Here is a 25,331-nt window from a genome sequence, read left to right on the forward strand (position 1 = left end):
CAAACTATCTGACTCATAAATCCAATTCAAGCCTATTACTGAAGAACTTTTAAAGCTATCCTTCATTAATGTTAATGGTTTTTTTTAGTGGAGGCCAGTGGTGGTTAGGACTACATGGCTGCTTTCCCAAGCTTGTTTAACAGGCTTCAGACAGAGATGGATGCTTCCTGCAGTCCGATAGGCTCTCTGAGCCATCTATCACCCAGAGGACCCACCCACAGAGCTGGCGTTCCATAACAAAGGGCAGGCAGGAAAGCTCCTGATTGACAGCTTTATGTGTGTGGCGGCTAGTCAGACAGCAGAGAGGAGACACGGTATCTGTTTCTGGCCTCAGTGCTGGCCCTCTTTCTGAGAATGAGTTGTGAAGAACAGAACAAAATAATGAGTGAGCAGGGGAATCGATCAATATGACGACACATGAGATAAATGGGAGAATCAAGCTCGCACAAAAAAAGACCCCTAATGCTGCTGAGTAGGTACAAAACTAATCAGGCAAATGAAGCTGCCCGAGCAACGTAAACTGTGAATGGAGAGCAGTGTTAAGGCATAAACAGTTATTATCATAAAGATTATTACCCTTACACCTCAAGACTCACTAATTAGTGCAATAAACAGCCTAAATTCGAAAGTATATGGCCGCAATAAAACCCGCCGCATCATGTAAGTACAGACAATGCGTGCATAAAGACACAAATAAAGGGATAACACACTGTTCTGCAGTCGCCACATTCCAGCTCAAAGAAGATTTAAAATCTATAATAATGTAACACATGTACGAGCATAAACTGCTTTGCTGCTGCCACAGCTGTAATCATTTTACGAGAGGCCACAGTTCCTCTTAGGGCTGTATATATTCTTAAAAATGCAGACAAAAAGGAAGATGGGGGGGGAGGATGTTTCAGAAGAGACACACTAAATTTGGACAGTAAGTAGTATCACCCCGTTGGCGCGGTACACCGCACATTCGCAACGCCCCATTTAACCGCACACGGCGCTTCCCTCTACTGCCTTCATTTGCATACTTCAGCGGGGCCCTGACGGATGAAGACGGATGGGGCAAAATCAGCCTCACTGAAACAACTGTTTTATCAAGGTTAAACTATCCAAGAAGCTCTTAACCCTCGCGCCTTTATCACACTACAGCTCTCCCAATATCAATCTATCAATATGATCTTATCGGCAGGGAGGGGGCTTAAGACGCTCTTCATAAACTCAAGTAATAGGGACATAAAGGAATTTTATGTGTTTAGGGGAGGAGAAGGCTAAACACGGTGCTGAAGGACATGTCTAATAAAACAGGATACAAGGTGGTGCCAGCATGCCGAATAAAATATAATAGAAGAAGAAGAGCTGCTCGCCCCGGAGGCGTGAAAGGCATGTGTGGAGTCACGGGGTCGTCGGTTCAGATCATGTGAACGAATGGTGAAAAAATGGATAAGAAGCACTAAAGGCCTCCTTTAACTGGAAGGCTGAAAGTGAACTTGAACAAGGTACTGACACGGACACTGTTCCAGTGAAAGGTGCCTTTTATGTAAAAGCTACAAAACTATATAAGGCATCTCCTATTTATACTACAAATACCTATAGCAGGGTGCTGCATGTGTGCTTAGTCAGTCTTAATAAATATAGATTCCAAAGCAAAACTCTAACAGTATATCCCCTGATGTATACAAAAACTAAATATATGTAAATAAATGTATTATTATTAAGAATAATTTAATGAAAATATCAAATGATCTATGTTTATAAATATATATATATGTATGCATGTATGTGTATATATTTAATTTGAATTCCCCAACTTTTTCTGAGGAGAAATAGATGTGTTTAATTACTTGTCATGTAAAATGAGAGTTTTTGTCTTGTTAGTCTAACACAATTCCCTTCCTTTGGTGAGTACTAGTATTATTAATAAATTGTGCTTCAACAGACTTCAGAGTGCAGACAACCACACAGTGCATGCTTATGTTTACGTGTGTGTTTGCGTGTGTGATATTTCCATGTCACACGTCTCGCATGCTTTTTTTCTCAGTGAGCTACTCTCTATTTACACACACACACACACAGACACACATACATACACACACACACACACACACACACACACACACACACATACACACAAAGGATATATACAAATTATAGTGGCTGCTATACTCACTGGATTCATAAAAAAAGCGTAAAATCAGAGACAAAAAGGAAAGAAGTAAACAATGTGAAAAACTAGACTATGCTTTTGGGAGGATTTCTGCATTTTAATTGATCTTTAAATAAGGTGTTTTAAGAAATTTTGCAAATACGTAAAACATCTGACACCCAAAATGGCCTTGATACTAAGAGAACTGACACCTATTCTGACACAATGGCATCAAAAGCTCAAAGTTGTAAACTTCACATTACATAGTTGTACTTTCTCATATCACGTTCTTGTTTTAACTGACACTAAATGCGTATCCAGACTTTTTATTACACAATATGGCTGGTATAATAAAAAACTATTACACAAAATGACAAATAGTTGATAACACAAATCAGCACACATAAACTAAATGTACACACACACACATCATAAGAGCAAACCACCTCCTGACTTTTGATCTTTGAAGGGTAAAAACTCTGTTAAAAGTGGCTTGGTAATAAATGAACAGAAGTATATAATTTGCTGATTATGCTCAAGTAGAAAAAAGAAAATGACAGCAATTAACATAATTTCAGTTGGAGTTAACTGTCCAGAACTAACACCGCCAAAGGCAAGCTGGCAGACAGAAGGCACAAAGGAAACCACAGCTTTCAGTCTCTGCGTTGAGATACTGGTATCTACAGTACATGGAACCAGCGAAGGAGGCATCACTGTATTATCAATCCTGATCGCTGTAACTGTGAAAAATAGTTCCACATCAGAATTGAGACCATAAATGACAAGGTTTGGTTCGTTATCACACTGAAAAATATGGTAGTCTAGTAATGAGGCCTTTAATAAATACATAAGGTAGATTTTCCACAATAACATGTCAAAGCAGCTGGTGGTTGAGAAACTCAGCACTGTTTCTGATGCAATTTCAGTTTAAAGAGAATTTTCATGATGCAAGTTGTAATGATTTAAACTTATTAAAGGAAACATGCAAAATGACCTCACCCTAATGGCAGTTTTTACTTGCTAATTGATATTTTTAACAGTACATCACTGCAGACAAAGCAAACACAAAGTGTTTTTAACAACATTATGGTGAGTTTTGAGAATATTTTCTTGATTCAGAGATGCTGAGGGTTCCCTTTATTGCCTGAAAGAGCCGACGCTACGTCAGATTTAAGGGCCTTGAAATGGCCATTCTGGTGCGAGGCAGCTAGGCCAAGCGCTGACCTCTGCTAACACTCATGCTCTGGCCCCACTGTGCTAAATGCTACCTGTGGTGTCCCATCTGCCCCCGGGAAGTGATCCAAAACTGCTGCACACCCGTGTCTCTATGGGCCCCACGGAATTATCAGCAACAATCCCATGAGACCGCCTGCCTGCCTATTTCTGCCCCCCAACACACACTCTGACACACCGCACAGAAATAGCAGATACCACACGCCACGCTGAAGATTGCCAGCATGAGGCTGTTTGATTTTGCAGGCACAAAAACAACTCTTTATGTGGCTAAATTTATCATCGCTCTCCGCCACAGTATTTGTGTCTTCTCTCTACAGTTTCCATATCTCTTCCCTCTTTTTCTCTCCAGTGTGTGTGTGTGTGTGTGTGTGTGTGTGTGTGTGTGTGTGTGTGTGTGTGTGTGTGTGTGTGTGTGTGTGTGTGTGTGTGTGTGTGTGTGTGTGTGTTAGTCTGCATTGTTCTTTGTCTGCGCCTTGCCTTCCACTCAAGGTGCCGAGGTTACCAAGGCTCATCTGTGGCCCTTTGTCTCTCACGGCAACAGCAAGGTTTATTAACATAAATTAGAATAGCTCACCGAGAGAGTACCTTGTCGCTACGCGTTACCCACGGCAACCTCTCCTCCACTCTCAATCCACCTGAGTGTGTGTGTGTGTGCGCATGTTTGTGTGTGAAATAAAGAAAGCGAAAGAGAGAGAGAGAGAGAGAGAGAGAGAGAGAGAGAGAGAGCGCACTCCCCTGCATCTAAATGTGAAACTACTCTGAAACGAGGGAGACACATCCACACCCATCTCTCCCCTGTCCTGATTAAAATAAATGGTGCTATCTGCACTGCATGACTCACTACACCATGGCATTACTATCAGTAATTGAAACATCCAATCACTACTGAGCCATCAGCCTCGCTGCTCTTCCCCATCTGACTTTGTGGCACCTGATTGAACACCCCACTGTATGGGAAGTAATACAGGATAAGCCCACGAGTTTATATGAAGAAATGCTGAAGAGAGGAGCAGAAATACTGCATCAACGGGGGTGCAATTCATGTGTGTGCTTGTTTGTTTGTTTGCATGATATGTAGTGTGTGTCTGAATGGGAATGCGTAGTGTACAGGATGTATTTAAGTGTGTATGTGTGTATGTGTGTGCACCACTCAACATCCTTAGCAGATATCCAGGGAGAGTCGGGTAGCCTCATTGATTGGTGTTGATTCCATCTGGGCAGCGAGCAGCAACTGACAGTGGATCTAAGCCGCTGCGAAAGGCAACCATTAATCTTGGTCCTGTTTAAGCAGCATGTATTAATTTATGTCATTTTTACTAAGTCAGCCAGGGAAGAGCGCTTGCCATTTTACGTTTGAGTGTTCATCGAAGTAGAGAAGGGGGGTGTTCCTTTTATACAACCCCAGCATGCTGCCAACACACCACTTACATCGCAGCGGCAGGGTGCCAGAGAAATGAGATCCCACACCTCGAATTAAAGGTTATCAACTGCCAGGGCAACCACCCCGATCAAAGCACCCAAAAAAATCTGAATGTATGGGTTTCATTTCTGATATAAGAAACGATAATGACTCTTCAGTCAAACAGAAGGGTGAAAAAAAATGTGACATGGTGTGCGTGTAACCAAACACTTTTAATACTATGAAATATGGAAAACTAAACTGTGTAATTCCGAGGTAGTTGGAGTACACAGTTGGAGACCCCATGAACATATCAGTAATAAGATCTGCAGGTGTTTCAACGGCAACAATATGAGGATAAACGCGTCCACCGGTCCTGCTGCGTGAGGCAATTCCACCAGACTGTGGAAAATCCAATCATATCCAAACAGCACCAATAAGAAAAACAATGGCTGAGGCAATTGCAACTGCAATAATGTCACCAGAGCTGTTTTGTAGACACTAAAAGCTGCTCCAGAGACAAACATCTGATAAAAAAGAAACTCCACTCCGCCGTAGAGCAAATTTCCTCTCTAAAGCAATTTTATATTCGATAAGTGGGAAGGCATTCTTAGTGTAATGGATCTGAATATGATCTCTGTCAGAAAACTAAAAACACAGCCTTGTATAAAAGCCCTGTTTGTAGAATGGCCAGTGCTGCTGCATCTGATAACTAGATTGAGAAGTGCAGGAAACAAACTACAGATAGAGATGTAATGCATTCATATTCTGTTGAATAGGTGAACTGATAAACCTGTTTGCCTGTCCTTAATGCTGTTTCCATGAATGTGAAAAATAGTCATCTGATACTTTAAACAGACTTGGACACACACTTACTTGCACGCATGTAGACCACACAGGAATTCAAACTTTGTTTTTTAATTGGTTTAAAAGGCAGAGAGGCAGAAAATAGCAGCTTCAACTTCCAAAAAAACAAGCAAAAACAAACACACCTAGCGACCTAGCTATGCTCTCACAAACACACACACCTACGCACGCACACACACTCTTTTGCCATACGTCGACACGCAGGATATGACCATTCTACAGCCAGATCTGTTATCATGTCTAATTACAACTCCCACCTCAGATATACAGGGCTGTAATTAGCCTCTTAAAACATGATTAACATGTCTCAATTAAGCCAGTCAACATTTGCATAATATATTAGCTGTCCTAATTGCGAGTGAGTTTATATCAGAGGACAGGGAACAGCAAAGAAATACACGCTGTAGCTTGTGAAGAGCACTGATAATGTATGTAGTGGATATAAATATGAATGTAGAGGAAATGCCAGTCTATTTATGTTTGACATAACTCACTTTAAAAGCAAGGATAAACTCACAATCAGCACATCCCCCTTCAGAAAACGTCCAAAAATATCTTACGTGTTTATTATTATTCACCAAGAGGAACATCTCTGGTAAGTGGAAGAATAGTTTGCTATAAACTTGCATATCAAAAGCCCAGCAACGTTTTCTCTGAAAAACTTTTGCACTCGTTGTAGAGTTATTTATTTCAAGCCATTTAAGACGGAACAGACAGAGCCCTGTTCAGCCTTATTTCCGTGGAAACTAAAACATGGGGGGATAAACTGCTGCTTCGGCACTTCCAAGCCGGGGACAGATATACAGTCTCCCCAGCTAGCGCGGGGAAACCAAGGACATAGCCATTAGTTTCAGGACAGCGCCACATTGGAAACTAATGCCTCCATCTGTCACTGGAGATGAGGGGAGAGTAACAAAGAGCGGCAACACTAACCCCTGAACTCATCATGGACAGCCATGTCAATTAAATACTGAAAAACAGCAGCACTGGGAGCCATAGTGACCAGTCTATCCACTGCTTCATGGGAGCTCAACCAGTACCTCCATCAAGGTTTAACATTAATGTTACAGGAAATACCATAAATAGTCATTTGACACTTTATCACCACGCACCTTTACGTTTATTTCAAGCCTACCTACTAGAGCTTAAACGATCAGTTGTTTAATGGATAAGTGAATTGTCAGAAAATTAATCTGTAACTTAATTGATTAATAATTTCAGGGGGGTTTAAAGCAAAATGCCAAACATTTTGTTGTTTTAAGCCTCTCGGATATAATGATTTGTTGCTTTTCTCTCATTGTTATTATTGTAAATTTAATATCTTTGGGTTTTGGAGTGCTTGTCGAACAAAAGAAGAAATTTCAAGATGTCTCTTTACCCTTTTTTTTAAGATGATGGATTAAAAGATTACTCATTTAATCAAGAAAGTAATCCGCAGACTAATCAATCATGAAAGTAATTGTAAGTTGAAACCCTACTAACAACACAGCACTTTGAGGATAGTTAACCAAAGAAAATTTTTGCTTTGTGCTGATGATAAAAAAATTAAAGTGACTAGACCAACACCACTGCGAATAACTAAAATGTGTGTACATGTCTAATTAGCAGGGTGAGCTTTTGGGGGGGGGTTCAGTTAGCGGGAGCGACTGATTCAGCAGGTCTGCGGCTCTGATAAGTTCAAGCGGTGTAATGCATTATCCGTCTGATCACATTAGTCATGCAGGAGCTCACCATCTGACCCGGGCCTGCATAGGGGTAATGTGAGGCTGCTGACACACAGTGGCCTGACGAAAACAGTCCCAGGCCCGCAGATAGAGAGACAGAGAGACAGAGAGAGGGAGAGAGAGAGGCTAGGCCTGAAATCTGACACCCAGAAACACTGACTTGGTGTCTGGCTTCTCTTACTTAGTCAACCATACGTGCCAGCTTCCCTCGCCGTAATGGTTCCACACAAACAAAGACACCCTCCAACTCTCTTCACAGGATGTGAAGCAAGCACAGGAAAACAAAATCTAAGTGCTTCTCAGGAACTGTAGAAACAATGATAATATTTTTTTTTTAGTGTCGAGGGGCCGGTAGTCAGGGCAAACATGAAATACAACACTGGTGACCAGAAGGAACGTCTGTAAGTGGTAACACAAACCTCCGCCGTTGGTTTTCCATAAGCCAGCATGCGAACCTGAGCTTGTTTAAGCTTGCTAAATACTCTGCTGCTGTGACACGGGCCCGACCCCGGCACAAATATACAGGGAGTGGGGTGGGGTGGGGTCATCAGTTAAGGCCTACTCTGTCTGCTATCGGCATGCGCTCCCGCCTTGTTTGTCAGCTGCTCGCCAATGGACACCTCGTTGCTGCAATGTCCCATATTGCTGCTGTCAACACTCACACACCACCGCTGTACCACGAAGAGGTAAACGTAACGCACGCGAATAACTACATGCAACACATGAAATATGATCTAAAGAAATGTCTCCACTCTTCAGTAAAAGGTCGAGGGGAAGCTTAAAACCCTGAACTGCTGCACTCGTCTCCTGCTCGCACTTGTTCTCAAAGACACTCTGCAACAATGTAAAAAAGGCATGGGGAAGCTGACTCTTTATAAAGAATATAAAAAAGACCTGACAAATTACAGGCTGTATCCCCGCTCGCATACACTGCACTCAGCACATTTGGCTGTAAATGCCATGGTGAAGGTTTGAGTCATTTTCTCTGTCACTGCAGTGAAAAGGATTTTCAGTTTCGTCTGCACAAACCTCCTATGGGCGAAGATGAGCCGCAGCTCAGCTCTTCAAACGTAGACAGGGAGGATACAGTGAGGCAGCCATTAAGGCTCGATTCTCCCATGAATTGTTTGGGTTATTCTTAACTTTTAAATGCTTTTCTGTCTTCGTCAAAACAACATAGTTATTTAGGGCATCCTGATTTGTGGTTTGGTGCATGTTTTTCAAAAACACTTTAAAGTTAAAAAAAAAAAGAAGCTGTTTCAAAAGGAAAAAAAGAGAGAGTATAAACTATATTGAAATACGGTCACATCCAAACTTGGTCTTAATTTGCAGGCTGAGGGGAGCCTCTCTCTCGTCACAAGCTCTGTGAAATTCCGGGGTTGCCAAGAACGGTGGGAAGAGAGAAGAGGCAGGGGGGGGAAAGCCAGGAAAAGGTCCAAGTCACTTTGTTCTTCCTTTTGGAAACGAACTCTGGTTGAACCCAGGGAGACGCCAGACAGTTTGCAAAGAGCCAGGCATTACTCTCTCACTTCTCCAAGCCTTGCAATTTAGAAAACAGGGCCCCAACTTACTGTAGCCTCCTCCTCACAGAGAGCACTTTAACCTTTAAATCTGGTGAAAATCCCAAAGTGTCTGCTTGTTCCTTCTTCTTTTTTTTGGGGTGGAAAAAAACTGTGCCAAACTCTGACTCATAAGAATGAAATGTCTGTGAATAAGAGTAGATGTAAAATTAAGGAAAATAGTATTGCCTCCATACCGACCCTGTGTTTATTTTTAACTGTCATGGCTGTGAATGCAACCGACCAGACGAAGCGACAAGGCTATCTCAATAACCTCAAAGACAAGCTTCAACGTTGTGTTCACAGATAAGGTTGTATTGGATATTTTGTTTTATTTCCTCCCTTGAAAAGCCGCCTCTCAAACGGCGCTCTGACACATCCCTCAGAGAATATCCACAGGCTTTCATCATGTGAACCGCTCTTCTTTTAATCTGCTGTTAAGTGAGTAATAATTCACACATTCCTTTTCATGACTTTGACCCGTGTTGCAAACATAAACAGAAAATCCCTCTGACCTGCCTAAAAAACAGCTCAGTTAGCAAACACCATCAAACTTGGCCAAGGAAAACAGACGTGGCGGGGTGAGAAAGCACAGCCCCAGATAGGCCCAAATGTCGGCATGAAAACACTCCAGTCCAATGACAGCCCCTCATCTGGGGCCAATGCTGTTCACATGCATGGCGTGTGACGTCTAACAGGGAAAACGTATCATAAATCAGAATATTTTTTTATTTTTATGCCCAACAAATTTATAGTGGCTCAAGATAGGAATGTCACAATGATCATAATCTATATTGCTTTAACTAAATAAAGAAAAAAGGTGATGCTAAGACGCTGGGAATACAATATTAGTCCACAAAACTGACAATATTCTCAACAGCATCTGCAAGTGCAAGAAAAAATCCAGCAAAACAAAAGGAACAATAAAAAATGAAAACCTACCTGTTTTCTCTTTTATTTCACACAAGACGTTGAAGAGAGCAGGTTTCATTCTGTGGCAGTTCAGTGCATGTTTCCTAAAAAGAGGACAGGACATCCCTTTACAGATCAATATTCACACAAGTGGAAATAGTAACAAAGCCACAAAAAGAGAGGGGCAGTCTTAAATCACCAAAATATCACAGTGAAGACTATTTCTCGGATTCTCCTGCTGTTTCTCAAGCAGGCTAATTTTCATAAAAACCTATTTATAAAAATATTAAGAATATTTCGATATACTCCATAGTCTTTGAATGCAATTATTTGTGTCATATAAATACACAATTAGAGTTAAAAAAAACCCCACCATAATATTATAATATGCAACAACACTTAGAAACACTACACCCATTACATGCCCCAAATGTAATTTGCATTATTATTTTAAAAATGACTGTTAGTGCAATGGGTCGACACTATAGGAAGGGGTCTGCAACATGTTATCATAGCACAGGATTAATAAAGTAAACTCCTTTGTAACAAGGTAAAAGTGTCTGAGAAACTGCTTCAGTTCAAACATCTCTGAACAAACCATCCTAATCTACAATTACCATGCAATAATTAATAGTTTTGATGAAAAAAATATGAACCGAAAAGTTGTTTCAAATAATCAAATGCGAATCGTGACAAGTTTTTCTATGGTCTTTTTATTCGCTCTCGCGCAGTCACGGCACTTCATTGGGCGTAATTGCTTTCATTTAGAGGCACAAAACCACAATGTAACCTACCGCCTCCATCCCAAACAATCTAATATTACCGCTTATTGATACTACAAGTGTTTTGGTTTTTTGTGTGTCCGCCTCACCTCGCCTGTGCTTCGTCTAAGCTTTGGTCTGTGATGGTCATTATTTGCTGTAATATGTCTCCGATGTCCTGCTTTCTTCCCTCTCCGTCCGTCCCCGCCGTGCCATCCTGCATATGCTGCGCCAGGCCGGGGTGTCCGGCCATGCCTACCCCGTGGGAGTGCATCAACCGAGGCTGCTCGTCCATCATTGACCACGGTCCTCGCTGCCTCGCCTCCAACTTTTAAATTTGAATATCAAGAGGAGGGGGAAAAAAAGAAGAAAAATATCCTCGGAAATTCCTCTGGATTCCTCTGCGTCTCTCTCTCTCTCTCTCTCTCTCTCTCTCTCTCAGCCCCGACACTCCTCCTTTTTCCTTGGTAAGCTTTTTCTGGATTTGGGAGGAAGGAGACTGACAAACCCTCTCTCTCCTCTCTCTCTCTCTCTCTCTCTCTCTCGGTGTCTCTCCCAGCTGGTTTAGGTGAAATCTGATCTGAATCGCTGCTTTTGGCTTTAGCCACTCCTGCACCGCTACTGTAGGGAAGAAGAAGAAGAAAAAAAAAAAAAAAGAAGCAGGATTGAACATTAAAGGCTCCTAATCTGATTAAAAGTGGAGCGCGTTGAGCTCCTCTCATAAATGAAACCTCCGATATAGTCTACTCAAAGAGCGTGATGCGCTAAGGACTCAACTTGCCTTTGAAGGTTTTTGGATACAAAGTAAACCACCAACTGTTATTGTTCCGCTTATGTCTGGTAACTGACTCATAATCAGAGTATGGATGGAAAAGCCTCCGCCCCTCGAGCCACGATTGGAGGAAGAAGGAGCGCGCAAGTCCCACCTCGGTCCTCTCCGAAAACGTCAATCATCCTCCCCGGGAAGGTGGGACACTGTAATAAACATAAAGAGATGTGACCGGACCGGGTGGCTATACAGTGATGGATAGAGAGTGAATATGTAGCCTAATAAATAATTGTGAGTGGCAGTGAAGCTCTGACCCAACAGGACAGCATGGTGGTGCTTGTGGGAGACACTCTGTCACCCCTGACTATATATTTTCCAGCTGAATATTTACATCCTTGTAATCAGTCAGAGGAATAATAAATCAAGATGAATTTATTAGTTTGTGGGGAGCACTTTTACAAGCCTTTTGTTGTAACACGGGACCACAGCCGTCGTTACAGCAAATGTACTGGTGGCCCAGTCTAAGCTGTGTTTAAACATCCTGAGACAACTATTTTCATAATTGATTAAAGGGGAACTCCACCATTTTTTTCTGTTTCCACATCTTGGAGGAGGACTACTGCAAATGTGATAAAAACGTTGTATAAAGTCTTTTTTCAGGCTCCAGGGGGAGCTGTGCAAAATCTGACTAATTGCCTCAAGTGATGTCACTTGAGTCATCGGTGGTTGGGTCTTAGTTTTATGCTTAGACCTCTGCAGCCCTGCTCCAGGCTAGTGACACGAGGCTACACTTTCCGCTGCTAGCATAACAAATCCAAATCTCCAGCCAAACTGTTAGCAGATGAGTTACATTGTGGGTAATGAAGGCACCAGGTTTTGAAAAGGTACAAGAATGTGAAAAAGACCATAGCCTACATCTTTGGTTCTGCTGCATCAAGTTTGACCCTTTTTTTATTTAAACAAACCATTGTGAGTCTGACAATGTTATTGAAGTGCAATGCTAAATTGGTGGAGAATTTTGTGATTTTTTTTTTTTGAATAGCAAATAAGCCAATAATTCACCAGTTCCAGCTAATCAAATGTGAATATTTGAAGGATTTCTTGGTATTCTATGCCATGAAAATGTCGATGTTTTTTGTTTTTGGACTGTTGGTCAGTCAAGCAATTTGAAGATATCAACGAGGTGCCTTTTTATATTTTATAGACGAAAACATTAATCAATTAATCAGAAAAAAACAGCCAGCAGATGATTCAAAGATGAAAAAAAGAATTCTTAGTTGCAGCCTTAAACCAGACCTGTAAGTGCAATTTGAATCAAACATGTAATATATGCTTATATATATATATATATATATATATACAATTTATCCCCAATTAACACAAAAAAATAAATAAATCATACTATGGGCATGTTGCAGTTCTGTGGCTCAGAGTCTGGTCTCTGCTCTATTCAACTGTTTCCTTCGCTTCTTTTACTGGCCGGACAGAAATCGATCAGTCAGTTTTCTCATTACGTGCTGAATAGGGAGGTAGGGCAGTAATTGTCACAAGGGGCAGGGTGAGGTTGAGGGTAGTGGTGGTGATAATGTCTGACACTAAGGAGCTGCAAGACTGCACAGTACAGCCCTGAAATGGAAGTCTGCAGTCCAACAGCCATTCTGCTTTATTTTATACCCTATTTAACAGGGTCATAATGACGGAGGAGTATCTCTGTGTCGTAGACCTTTACGAAGGACATGATGGTTCAGTTGAAAACATGCATACTCTGAAATGTGAAAATACATTTTAATCAGACACATCAAATACCACGTTATACTTTAATTTTCACCAAATGATTCGTCTACAAAACAGTGCATATAAAACCACACTCTGTTAGGTTGGTTCTTCAAATCCATACCTTATTCTGAATAGAATAAATAAGACCTTGTTTGTGGCTTTGATTGCTGTATTTCAGAAAAGGCAGCATTTGCAGCGTTGATGAAAGAGAAAAAGAATCATCTGACATGGCATATTTTCCCTCCATTAAAAGCAAATGTGTTGTTGCGGCATTAATAATGCTGCAAATAAAAAAGAAAAAGTGGGATTTGATTAGAATTGCAAATGAATTTTGATGTAAAAATATTCGTATAAATAGTAGATGTTTTTCTCCAGAAGTTGCAGAGTTGTTTTTCAGAGACTAAAAATGTTAATGCCATGCACGTCGAATCCCCAAAAGATATGTGAACTAGTTGAGTTTGTTGAGCTGTGTTGTGTTTACCATCATCCAGTGAGGCTGCTCTAATGAATATGGAAGAAGGCAGAATGTACCATAGATGATGCTAGATTTATTATAAGAAAATGGCTGCTTTTGTCTTGATTTTTCCCACAAGCCACCTAAACTAAAAAATAATGTAAGGACTTATGTAATGTGTTTGGATGGTCAACCCAATTCAACAACAATAAGCAGAACAGAATTCCTTGACACATTATATGTGAAGGAAAACAGTCACACTCGTATCCATGATGCAAAAAAAAAAAGGGTATAGGGAATACCCTGGAGAAAACTGTCATGTCGAAACGTTTGTAAATTATTAACTGTGGTCAGCACCTCTCCAACACTGGTGTGCCTTACTCCTCTCTCTCGTCTTACAACAGACTATAACAGGCTTAAACATAGCTGTAAAGAAGATATAACGATATTTTGTTCTTAAATCATTTTTGTAACATTTATCTTTCTTTTTAATAATGAATTTGTCAGCTATTAACGCTTGATAACTTATAACGTAGCTGTAAAAAGCATATGGCACTCTTCACCAAGTCCAAATGTCCAAATCATTCACAAGCAGTTTTAAAACTGTTGATAAATGTGTTCAAAACTCAAGAAACATCATTGCATAACTATGTTATGTAATCAAGCATTCATTAACTTTTTTTGGGTAGCCTCATAAAAAGTGTTTAAGTTGTTGAATAATCATAAGTGACCAAAATGTTTTATTTTTATTTGTATACATATAACAGTGTTTTATTAAGCATTTATTAAGTGTTAATAAACTACACTGCTTATAAATGCTGAATTGGGAGTTAGAAATATAAATATATATAATATAAATAATGTGTTACCAGATATCTTATAGTCTAATCAAACCTCAATACTCCAAGCTTCATTACCAATAAACAAATACTGACTCCACAACACACATTCTCCTATCTGGACCAGGGTCAAACAACTCCTCCCATAGAGAGCTGCAGGTCAGAGCAGGGTAAGTTATGTATGAGCTAGGAACACACCGTGGAGAAAGCAGCAACTGCATGGCACATCTCTCCAGGAAGTAACCTTGATGAAAAATTCAGTTGTTTGCAGCTCTTGGCGTCCCTCAGGCATGAATAAAGTGAGGCCCAGACAGAGAGAAAAGACCTGGGCTCAGCTTGAAACTACTCACCGACCCACTGCTGAAGAACAAACACATCGGCCGGCATTAGGAGATGGGCACGAATTAAACTTTAATCACACCTCAGATAGATTAAGCAACGGGAGTCGAGTCAGCATTTCCAAGCCCTTGGCCTGCCTCTGCTCATCCTCCTCTGAACTCCAGATAAATTAAATACCCACAAGTTCTGGTTTCTTTGCTCCTCAGATTAGCTTTTGAGCATAAGAGGTACTTGAAACAAACCTGAGGTAGAGAGCAAAACCTGCAGCTGCCCAGTCATTAATGTGATGCTGTATATAAATCATCCCATTAAAAGGTTGACACAGAGATTTAGTATCGCAACTCCATAAAGTTGGGGAGTTGCAAGAGACATATTCACTGTCAAAAGTGACGCAGCAGAGGTCGAGATATCCTTTTAGTCTTAAATGCTTTATACATTTATTCCTCAGTGTAGGTCAAAGTCCAAACATTCTGGATCCTATAGTCCAATAATAATAAAATTAAGATTGCTGAATTCCATTTAGAAACTTCAGTTTCAGGGTCTGGGGTCCTTGGCTCCCGCTTACATTAATGGCGTAACATCATTTTAATGATATGATTTTCTAGACAGTCTATAAAGTTAATTGTAGTTTGCTAGAAAGGAGGCTCCAATCGATTATTGAACCTTAGATCGATATCCTTGAATTGGGTGCCGGGTCATTTACCAAGAACCATCCGATTTTTGTATTACCAAAGTGAGAGCTGTGTCTGTATACTCGACACAGAGTAAAACAAAGACAAAACAAAACAAAATTTCCAGTGGGTGCTGGCCTCCGTCAGGTTCCATTTTGTTTGTGAGTCGGAGGGAGTAGAGTGTCTGGTTTCTCAGCCAGCAGTGATGCATACATTGAACCGTACCGTTGATGTAAAGAGGGAACAAAGACAGACGGCAAAGCTCTCGATTTACCAGTAAATCTATGTTCCAACCCTCACCGATGGTCAGTACCTTTGGTCACTGAATGAATGAGATCTCAGATACAAGCAGCCAAAATGAGCTTCCTTCATAAGGTGGTTGGGCTCAGCCTTGGGGAGAAGGTGAGGAGCTCAGACATTCAGAGGGAGAAAGAGGTCAACTGAGGAGGTTCGGACATCTAATCTGGATGCCACCTGAATGTCTTCCTTCTGAGGTTTTCCGGGGACGTCCTAGTCGAAAGTGTAAGTGAAATGGATCAAGCTCTGATAATGTAGAGAGTCAGTTTAGTATGTTTGTGAAGCTCAGAAAACATATTCATCTTTTCACAGCCGCTCCTTTTGTAATGATTGTTAATGAGAGCGCAACATGATACTGACGAACAGAGAGTGGCCGATATCCCAAACTGTCTCATAGCCAAGCATTGTTCTCGGGTTCCTTGATGCTGGCTCACTGTCACACTGTCTTGACTTCCTGGGACACTTGATCAGAACCGAGCCGTCCTTGTTTTTATTACGTAGTAACACTTGTGCTTTTCCTCTTGTGACAACTCAAAATGTCAACTGTGAAAAAGTTCTATCACCATAATGAAACAGAAAAGCATCTTTCATTAGACATTCTTTGTCGAGTCTGAAGCCACCAGTTTATATTTCAGGCTTTCTACTAAAAATGTGTAGTCACAAAGCTGAAGCCTCATGATGATCCGGATTATTTTCTAAAAAACTCTCTTAACAGCAACAAAAAACATAATACACCATTTTCACAGGCTGGACTACTCATCATGGTGAATCTTCATGTGTAAAGTTGGCGTAGTGCCCCTTTAATTTAGTTCTGGCAATGAATATGATTGCAGTTTTCTCAGTAACCACCTGGAGATGAAGATTATTGCTTCATCTTTCCTGAAACTTAATTCCAGAAATCTTTTTTAAATAAAATATTCTTTCTGTAAAACAGGTGAACTGATGCTGCCTCGGTCTCTGTGCCTTCCTTTAAGGAAATTACATTTTTGGTTAAGATGGAGATTTTGTGCTGCATTTCCTTGTTAGTTTGAGTAAACAAAATTTCTGCCTTTAGCCCAGCAGGATTTGCCGGTATCTTGTAGCCAATGATCATTTTTAGCGTGGATGTGCCTTTGTGCAGCTGAGGCTGGGTCAGGGTGAAGGATGACTGATATGAAGGGGTTGACCTGTCACATAGAATTTGACTTACTATCCTTGGAACAGGATAAAAGGGGAGCCAAATGTCAAGTGATACAAGTGACGCATCCTCACACACAAGCACACGCAGATACACACACAAACACACGCATGGTGAGGGTTGAGGAGATGAATGTTTTATAATAAAAGCTAAAAACCCACCAGCCATTCTGCGGATGGCATGTAAAAACAGTAAGCTTATCATTTCCGTGAAAATAATAGTCACCGGTGGCACTGGCAGTGTGTGTCAGCCACAGGATTTCCATGCCCTTTTCCATGAGTGTGTCTGTTCTTGCTGTAGGGCCCCTGTAAGCCCTTAGACCTCTTGGCAAAGCGTGGGTTGTGCCTGGTGGGGGGAGATGTGACGGATGCCGGAGCCTCGGAGCTCGCTAGCTGCTCTGTGAATTTTCCCAGACTCATTTGCATTCATAAAGAGCCTGCTCCTTGTCACAGAGTGTTTTCTTTTTTAGTCTGCCTCCAAAAATCCTGTGCGACTCCTGGTGGGAGTGCGCCGGGAAAATCCGACTGTCAAAGACGACAAGATGAATGAATCCCTGTGTCAGACAAGTGTGGCTTCAACGATGACAGATGGAGGGGAGCTGTCCCTCCGTCGATCGGTAGGCTTCATTTTGGAATAAATAAATCTGAATTTCACCCCCTCCCATAATTACAAGTGTTGCTTTATTTGACAGCTCTCTGTGTTTGTTGATGGGAGTGTGTCTGTTGATGTGTGTGTGTGTGTGTGTGTGTGTGTGTGTGTGTGTGTGTGTGTGTGTGTGTGTGTGTGTGTGTGTGTGTGTGTGTGTGTGTGTGTGTGTGTGTGTGTGTGTGTGTGTGTGTGTGGTGGCACTGACCAGGTGACAGCTTGATTTAATTCCACATGGGAGTGACTGCAGTGTGGTGCAGTGGTTTTCAATTCTGACTTTTCATTCTGGCTTTGTAATCAAGCACTGATGCGCACGTGGAACAGCAGGTGAACGTAAACATGCAATTAGATGCAATTAATTTCAGAATTCTCCTCAGGCATCTGCTGCTAAAGTGTCCATGAGCAAAATGCTGCATCCACCCCTCCATTGGAGACGCTGTTCCGTATGCAACCCTGCACTCTGACCTCTTTTGAAAGAAGGCCATGGACACCACAAGGAATTCTGGGGCTCATTATCATCTCTTCTTCAAAAAAAACAAACTGCTGTACAATGAACTGCTGCTACTGGAGGACCCCAAACATTAATTTTCACTGATTCTTTTGTGCAAGAAATGAAAAAAAAGAAGGTGCACAAGGCTTTGAGGAGCTTGTCGTTTTTTTCTACAAAAATAGTAGAAAACAACAGAGCAAGTTGAATGTGAGCGACACAGATTCCCTAAACCTCAAAGAACACGGCGCAAGTGAAGGATGATAAAAAAGGAGAACATCTGGTGAGCCAAGCACAGTGCCAGGACTAGACAAAGCCATGTGTCTGGCAAACACATACCTACACACACACACACACACACACACACACACACACACACACACACACATTTATTCATGCATGCACACTCAAACCTGCTTGGCCCTGAACTTGCAAACACGCAAAAAAAAAATCCCCCCTACACACACATACACGCACGTTATATTCATTGTGCCAGCACTCACGCGCAGCAGGGTGCAGTTTGAGAGAAAGAAATAACAAAAAAAGAAAAAAAAGTAGGATGTGATTGGAGAGTCTGCTGTTCAGACAAGACTAATCTGCATACTCAGAGGCTTAGAAGTGAATATGCATGAGAGAATAAAACGATATGCCTTCAAGCAGACCACCCGCTCTCTTTGGATTACTGTGCCCACCTCCGAGCCTTTTATCTTCCTGCTAGCATGCAATCAAGTTGATTTAGTTTGCACTGGCTGATGGTTTCATACAATGGATTGGACTTAAGAGATGTTAACCTGTTGAGAAAAAAAAGTCACAAAGCATAAGGAAGATACGAAAAAGGGTTTCAAATTTGTACCAGAGTTATCCTTGAGGGTGTTTTTATGCAGATTTTTGAAGCATGATTTAGTTGACTGTAAGAAGAAAACAACTAGAGATAGAAAAAAAAATATAGAGAGAGAATGGATATTTGGAAGAACTGTGCAGTATTAGACGCAGAGCTCTGATGACCCATAAAATATTGAAGAAATGTCTGCTGGAACCATGAATTCATATTTCAGACAGACTTCCTCTAAGACTGTCCTTGCCAATGAATGAATATTTCATTTCAGAAAATAGAGTGGCCCTGAAAGGAACCATTACCAAACCAAAACGTCAGGGGGAAAACATTCTCCACATTTAGCTGGAAGTTAGGGTGAAATGATAAGAGCCGTCCATGCGTAACACAATCAGATGGGGTTATGCATTGGCATCACATTAGCATGACTTTATTTGACTGCATGGCAGCATATGTGTGTGTGTGTGTGTGTGTGTGTGTGTGTGTGTGTGTGTGTGTGTGTGTGTGTGTGTGTGTGTGTGTGTGTGTGTGTGTGTGTGTGTGTGTGTGTGTGTGTGTGTGTGTGTGTGTGTGTGTGTTTTCCCAAATGACTCAAATGAGAAACTGGGGAAAAAAAGGGTTTTAGATTCATCATTTCGCTCATCTGGCGTAAAGGAACAATAGTCAAATATGTTTCAAAACTCAGCTCACACAGAGTCAGTGCATTAACGTGAAAAGAAATAATCTGATATTTTAGGTAATGATCAAATTTTAGAAAGGTAGGTCGTTTTTTCTTCATTTTTCAGGCTAAGAGTATCCTATTTAGATCACCTTACAATATACTGCATAGTACATTGTAATGAAATACACTACCCAACAGTATATACACAGTAATTAGAATAAGAAGCATCCCCACCATTGGACGGAGTTTGCTAAAATGTCGTGCTTGCACAGTTGCCAGACATGGAGGGGGAGGGGGTAGCAGCTTGTTAATGTTAGCTTTAATGTTCGCTTACTCTGCAGAATGTTCAACAAGTTAACGAGAAGACATAATTAAATAAGGTATTGGATTGTAAACCAGTTCGGGAAAGTGGAAAATGCTTTACCTTGAGCGTTATTAAGACTGCTCTTCATAAAACATGCAGAGACAGATATAGCATAAAGCAAACACACAGTTTGTGTGTATCTTGCTAGCTAGCTACAGATAACATCTGCAAAATCAGGGTGAATAAACAGGCGAAAAAACACATTCAAATTTGAAGAAGTCAAAGACACATGGAGGGAAATTATTTAACGGAAGGGGAAAAAATAGAAGAACCCTCTTTATCAAGATCCAGCTTAAGTCAATGTTTTTCTTTCCTCCTGTTGAACATTTTTTCTGCATTTCCTTTTCTGAGCTCTGTGTATTTGTATATTATGTGACGCAAACATTTTCTTCTTGGTTAGATATGCTAACTAGGTAGCAACATAGAATATAATCTATATCATACCTTCATAAATCTTTACCTTATGCAGCAAAAACAAAGTGCTGGTGAAGTAATGTCTTTTTTTTGCGGGTGCAGGAAGAAATCAGATAACTCACCACGCTGCAATTAAACTGGGGCTTTAGAGTTATCAGTAATCACTAATACGACAACTGCAAACTCTTTAGCTGATTTTCCGCCTTTTTTTTCATGTGTGCTATTTTAACATCGTTACTACTATTCATCGTACTGCACAATCTATACCAGTAGAAGCAGGAGAGGTCAACCCTGAACAACAGCACCTGCAAAGTCTCCGCTCCTCTTCCCCTCTTGAATGTTCCCAGCACATACGGAGAGACAAAGAGTCAGCAAAAGGCACAGACAGAGATGTCCGTGGTGTGGAAATAGTTAAAGTCATAAAGACGTACAGTACCTCAGCCCTGACCCCGTGCCCTCCTAGGTATCCCCCTGCGCAGAATTCTTATTCCCTACCAAACTGACAAAGTGTTTTTAATCTTTTCTTTCCCTCTCTCCTGGAGATTGGGGAAACAAAAATCAATAGCTCCTGGCAGGCGATCTAGCAGGCTGGTGAATTACAGGGTCCGCTCTGCAACCAGAGCGCTGCATCATAGGGGCCTTGGAATGAGAGACCTTGGGAGAGGCATCAGAGACACGGAGGTTGCAGGGTCACTCTGGGTCCGCGGTCTGAGGAGCGGGGTATTTACTGCCTAGGCCAGCTCGCCGTGATGAAAAATAACTGCCACGCAGCGCAGAGAGAGAGGGATGGCCTGGGTGAGAAAGATGGCGAGAGAGACAGATAAGACAGACAGAAAGGAAGAGAGAGAGAGAGAGAAAGGTTGGTGGTGCATATATGAGCAGCTGAGGTCCGGGGAGAGTTTGCTGTGATTTGTGTGTACTCCCCTCATGTGCTATGGGCAATACAGGTATGATGTCAAGCAGAAGACTAATGCTTTTTTTCCCCCTTCTCTCTCCCAAAAGGGAAATGATTCATTAGCGTTTGGTTATTTAGAACGTGGCAGCTCTGGCCGATCAATATGCATGGGCCCATCTGTCAATACGTGATTTCTGCTGGTAATTAGCTGATGTGGGCCAGTGGTTGTGAATATTGCCTGGCAACTGACAGCCTGGTTGTTTCTGTCATCACTGGGGGGTGCACAGGTGGCAGTAGCTCACTGCCGATCGATAAAATACTGTGCTTCAAGGTCCAAACCAGGTTCATAAAGACATATTCCATGATAATTTATGGCCTAAAGAGGCATTTCTACATTTTCATTCATTCTGGTACGTAAGAGGGTTTGGATTTATGCTTAAAAAAAACCAATGTCATTCAATCATGAATCATAAATAATAACTATGAAAGTTGAAGTTCTACATAAACTTTGAACAGCAATTTCTGTAAACATACATTTGCTCCAGAGATGGAGGCTGCATCTCAGGCACTATGAAAATGTGTCAAATCACTCAATTATAACAACTCGAGACAGCTGGCAGCGAGACAATTAGGAGTGTGAAAATGATAATGATGATTATGATGAACAAAATTTTTAATTGCTTTGTTTTCAAAGCGATGAGATATTTACAGGCTAGTTTGCAACCTCTAGTCTGTTTGTGGCCAATGGGAAATTTCTTGGTAACTTTACCAACTTTGAAATGAACAAATCACTGCTGTGTCCCAAACTTGGAGAATCATTTTGTTCATGTGGTTTGAGAAAATTGTCCTACTTTTAATGACCCACAAAAAATAAAATCGACCACAAAGCGAGGCAAAATGACCACAGAGACACACACAAGTAGATGCTAAATGTCGTGTAAGAGATGTAAGATTACCACAAAGACACGCAAAACAACCTCAAAGCGGTGCAAAATGAAAGAAACATGAAAACCACAAAGAAACATGAAACAACCACAGCGTGACCAAAACGGCCACAAAGACATGCCATATGTCAAAGAGTTACCAGACGACTATAAAGAGATTCAAAACGGCAAAAAAAAGACACAAAATGACTTTAAAGAGTCGCAAAATGACCTCAAAGACATGCAAAACAACTACAAATAGATGCAAAGCGACTATAAAGATAAGTAAAATGACCATAAAGAGATACAGAATGACCACACAGAGATATTAAATAACCGCAAATTATTTTAAACGAACAGAGAACAAAGAAATGCTAAGAAAACACAAACTTGGTGCACGTCATATATTAAGTCAGCTGGGAGCAGGGCAGTTTTTTCTTATTTCTGGAAATGTATGTTTTTCACAGGACAACGACAATGTGCAGTTTGCAGTTTGACCAAAAGCTAAGCAAAAACGACCAAAAAATTGACACATTTTTATTTCTATTTGCAGATGTTATCACAATTATCCAGTCATACCAGAAAAATGTAATCTTTTGAGTTCCTTACATTTAATCAACTAAACCTAGATGCCAAATTAGATGTATTGACTTTGCTTTGGCTTCTATTTGCTTTCCGTTACACTGCTAGCAGCACAATAAAGAGTTTATTGAAGCACTCTCTTGCCTCGATAAAACAATGTCATTCATTGAACTCTAAACATTAAATTTGCCTTTATTCTTAAACGGTATATCTTCAGTGCTACAACTAAGCCATTACATGTGTTAAAATCCCTCATTTAACCCTAACAATATACGTTTTAGTTCATAAGTTCATTAAAAAGAAAAGCCAACAAGCAGAGGTGGAGTAAACCCCTGCAGAAGGATGCCTCTCTGTCTCTCATTGGCATTTGCATATTAGAGTGTTTTCTGGGGAAAATGAGCTGTAGAAATTAATTCAGGATTAATTGGTGCCTTTATCTCGTTAGGACAATCTAATTTAGGGGATGATGGAATTGTTTAGACTCCCTTTTGCATAATTGGATTGCGGTGAATGGCTGTCATTACCGTCTTTTTAGCATCGTCTGTGGGCCCCCTCTCTCTCTCTTGCAAGCCCCAGCCTCATAAAGAGCGATGATGTGTTACGCCAGTGTTTTGCTAACCTCTGGAACACACCAAGCCCGCTGCAAGAGGCAAGCATGTGGCTAACAGCGCAGCAGTGATTAACTCTCTTCTCAGAGCCATTAGCATTACGCCAAGCAGCACGCTGTTGAGGAGATTTCACATGAACACATAAGCATGTGGCTAACAACACGGCGATCATCGACCGTTAGAGACAGCCATTAGTTTTTAAGTCTGCGCCGCTGTCATGCTTTGTGGTTTGTGGTTCTGACAGCAGTACCTGAACCCCAGAGGAGCTGGACATGACATCTCAAAATCTGTCCATGGTTTTTTGAGAGGCTTTTATTCTTATATATTGTCCGTCAAATTTCCGATACAATTCACACTTTCATTACCTCCACAATATCTCTGAGACAGTTTGCAGTGGTCTGCTTTTTTCTTTCAACGTGGGATGAAAATCGATAGAAGAGGAGCAAAGCTCATGTAAAGGATCACTCGCTGGAATATCTGATCTTCTCACTTCTACAACATTGATGTAACTATGGAAACAAGTTCCCAGGATGAACAGGGGTATGCCTATCTACTGACAAAAGGCTTTTTTATAGCTCTCCCAGCCAGTTGCCCTACACACAACACAGAAGAGGCTTATATCTGCTGCTCCGCGTTATGATACCATCATCATTTTTTCTGAAAGCACAAATTGTATAGATATTATTCTGCGGGCCACTCTCTGGTAAACAAGGTAGAGTGAAATCTAATCCATAGTGCTGATACTCAGGCTGTGCCAGGCTAATTGAGTTGATGTAGTCCGTCCCCGGAGGAGCTGGACATACAGTAAAGACGGACTATATCAAGTCATATAGCTCATGTACCGTACTTACTGGAAGTGACTTGCGTTTATAGTGTCACAGTTGTCAACAGTCACAATGCCCACTAAAGAACAATCTGATTACCTGCATGTTATTATGAGGAATAAACTGCAGAAAAGAAACAGCATGCTACAGTTTCTTTCCTCATGTCTTCCGTCATTCTCTATGCTCCCCCGCTACACACACACACACACAAACACACACACACACACATGTTCGTGATGCATACAGTGTCATGCTTTTGATGCATCTTAGCCCCCCTCTCCTCGTCTAGTGCCATTTCCATTCTTTGCATAAATGCAGTCTAACAGTATTAAGTATTCATGCGTGTTGGGGAAGGTGGTGCCTGTCCTTCAGGGTAAGTGTCAGGCCTGCGTGCGGCACAAGAAAAGCCCCGGGGAGAGGAGAACATTAGGATCCATCAGCCTGACAGACAAATCATTCTCTCATGTAAACATAAATATGAGGGTATGTTTCCACCGCCATCCCACTATCTGTTGCTAGGCTACCTTGCATTAAGCAGTGTAGCTGTCCCTGTTCATTTTGCTCCAGGGATTCCAGCAATACCATCATATAACCTGCTGAGTCTTAATGAGAAGGCCTGCTCATATGAGTGGATATGAACATGGTGAGATGTGAAATTTATTCAAAACACAGGAATTCAGCTGCCTGTCAGCGTAGTAGCGGCATGGAAATGTTTATGAATTTGAAGTGTTTTGGGAAAAAAGAAGCTTGGAGGGGAAATATCTCTCTGCCTCTGCACAAACACACCTGACACAAGAAAAGGTCACAATGGATCACACACACACACACACACACACACACACACACACACACACACACACACACACACACACACACACACACACACACGCACCGATACAACACACATTGGCTTACACACTTGCTTAGACACACACACACACACTCATACAATAAACAATATGTGACGCTGAGCTCCATAAAGGTCATTTGTTGTTGAAAAATCACTGATCCCCAAAAGCATTAACAAAGTCAATTAACTATTCTCCCGCAAAGAAGAAAGGAGCCCATCTCCAATAAAAATAGAGCACAGAGTGTCGTCCAAGCACCTCCACAATTATAAGGACTCTGCGTCCCCAGATAATTATGTGAGCCATAAATGGGGCGAGAAAAAGACAGTAG

At 41.3% G+C, this 25,331-nt stretch overlaps 1 protein-coding gene across 3 annotated transcripts in view; it reads right to left on the reverse strand.

Annotated features, from left to right (window-relative positions):
- pbx1a (pre-B-cell leukemia homeobox 1a) overlaps positions 1–10,994 on the reverse strand; it is a 47,452-nt gene extending 36,458 nt beyond the window's left edge. For all 3 annotated transcript variants that reach the window (XM_054625716.1, XM_054625707.1, XM_054625699.1), the window contains exons 1-2: positions 10,706–10,994; positions 9,865–9,938 (exon numbers count right to left, since the gene is read on the reverse strand). In XM_054625716.1, coding sequence (XP_054481691.1) covers positions 9,865–9,938; positions 10,706–10,893 — 262 coding nt within the window. In that variant the 5' untranslated portion in view covers positions 10,894–10,994. The remainder of the gene's footprint in view (positions 1–9,864; positions 9,939–10,705) is intronic.
- Between the last annotated feature and the right edge of the window lie 14,337 nt (positions 10,995–25,331).

The sequence above is a fragment of the Anoplopoma fimbria genome, chromosome 3 (genome assembly GCF_027596085.1).
Source record: "Anoplopoma fimbria isolate UVic2021 breed Golden Eagle Sablefish chromosome 3, Afim_UVic_2022, whole genome shotgun sequence".
Lineage (NCBI taxonomy): Eukaryota > Metazoa > Chordata > Actinopteri > Perciformes > Anoplopomatidae > Anoplopoma > Anoplopoma fimbria.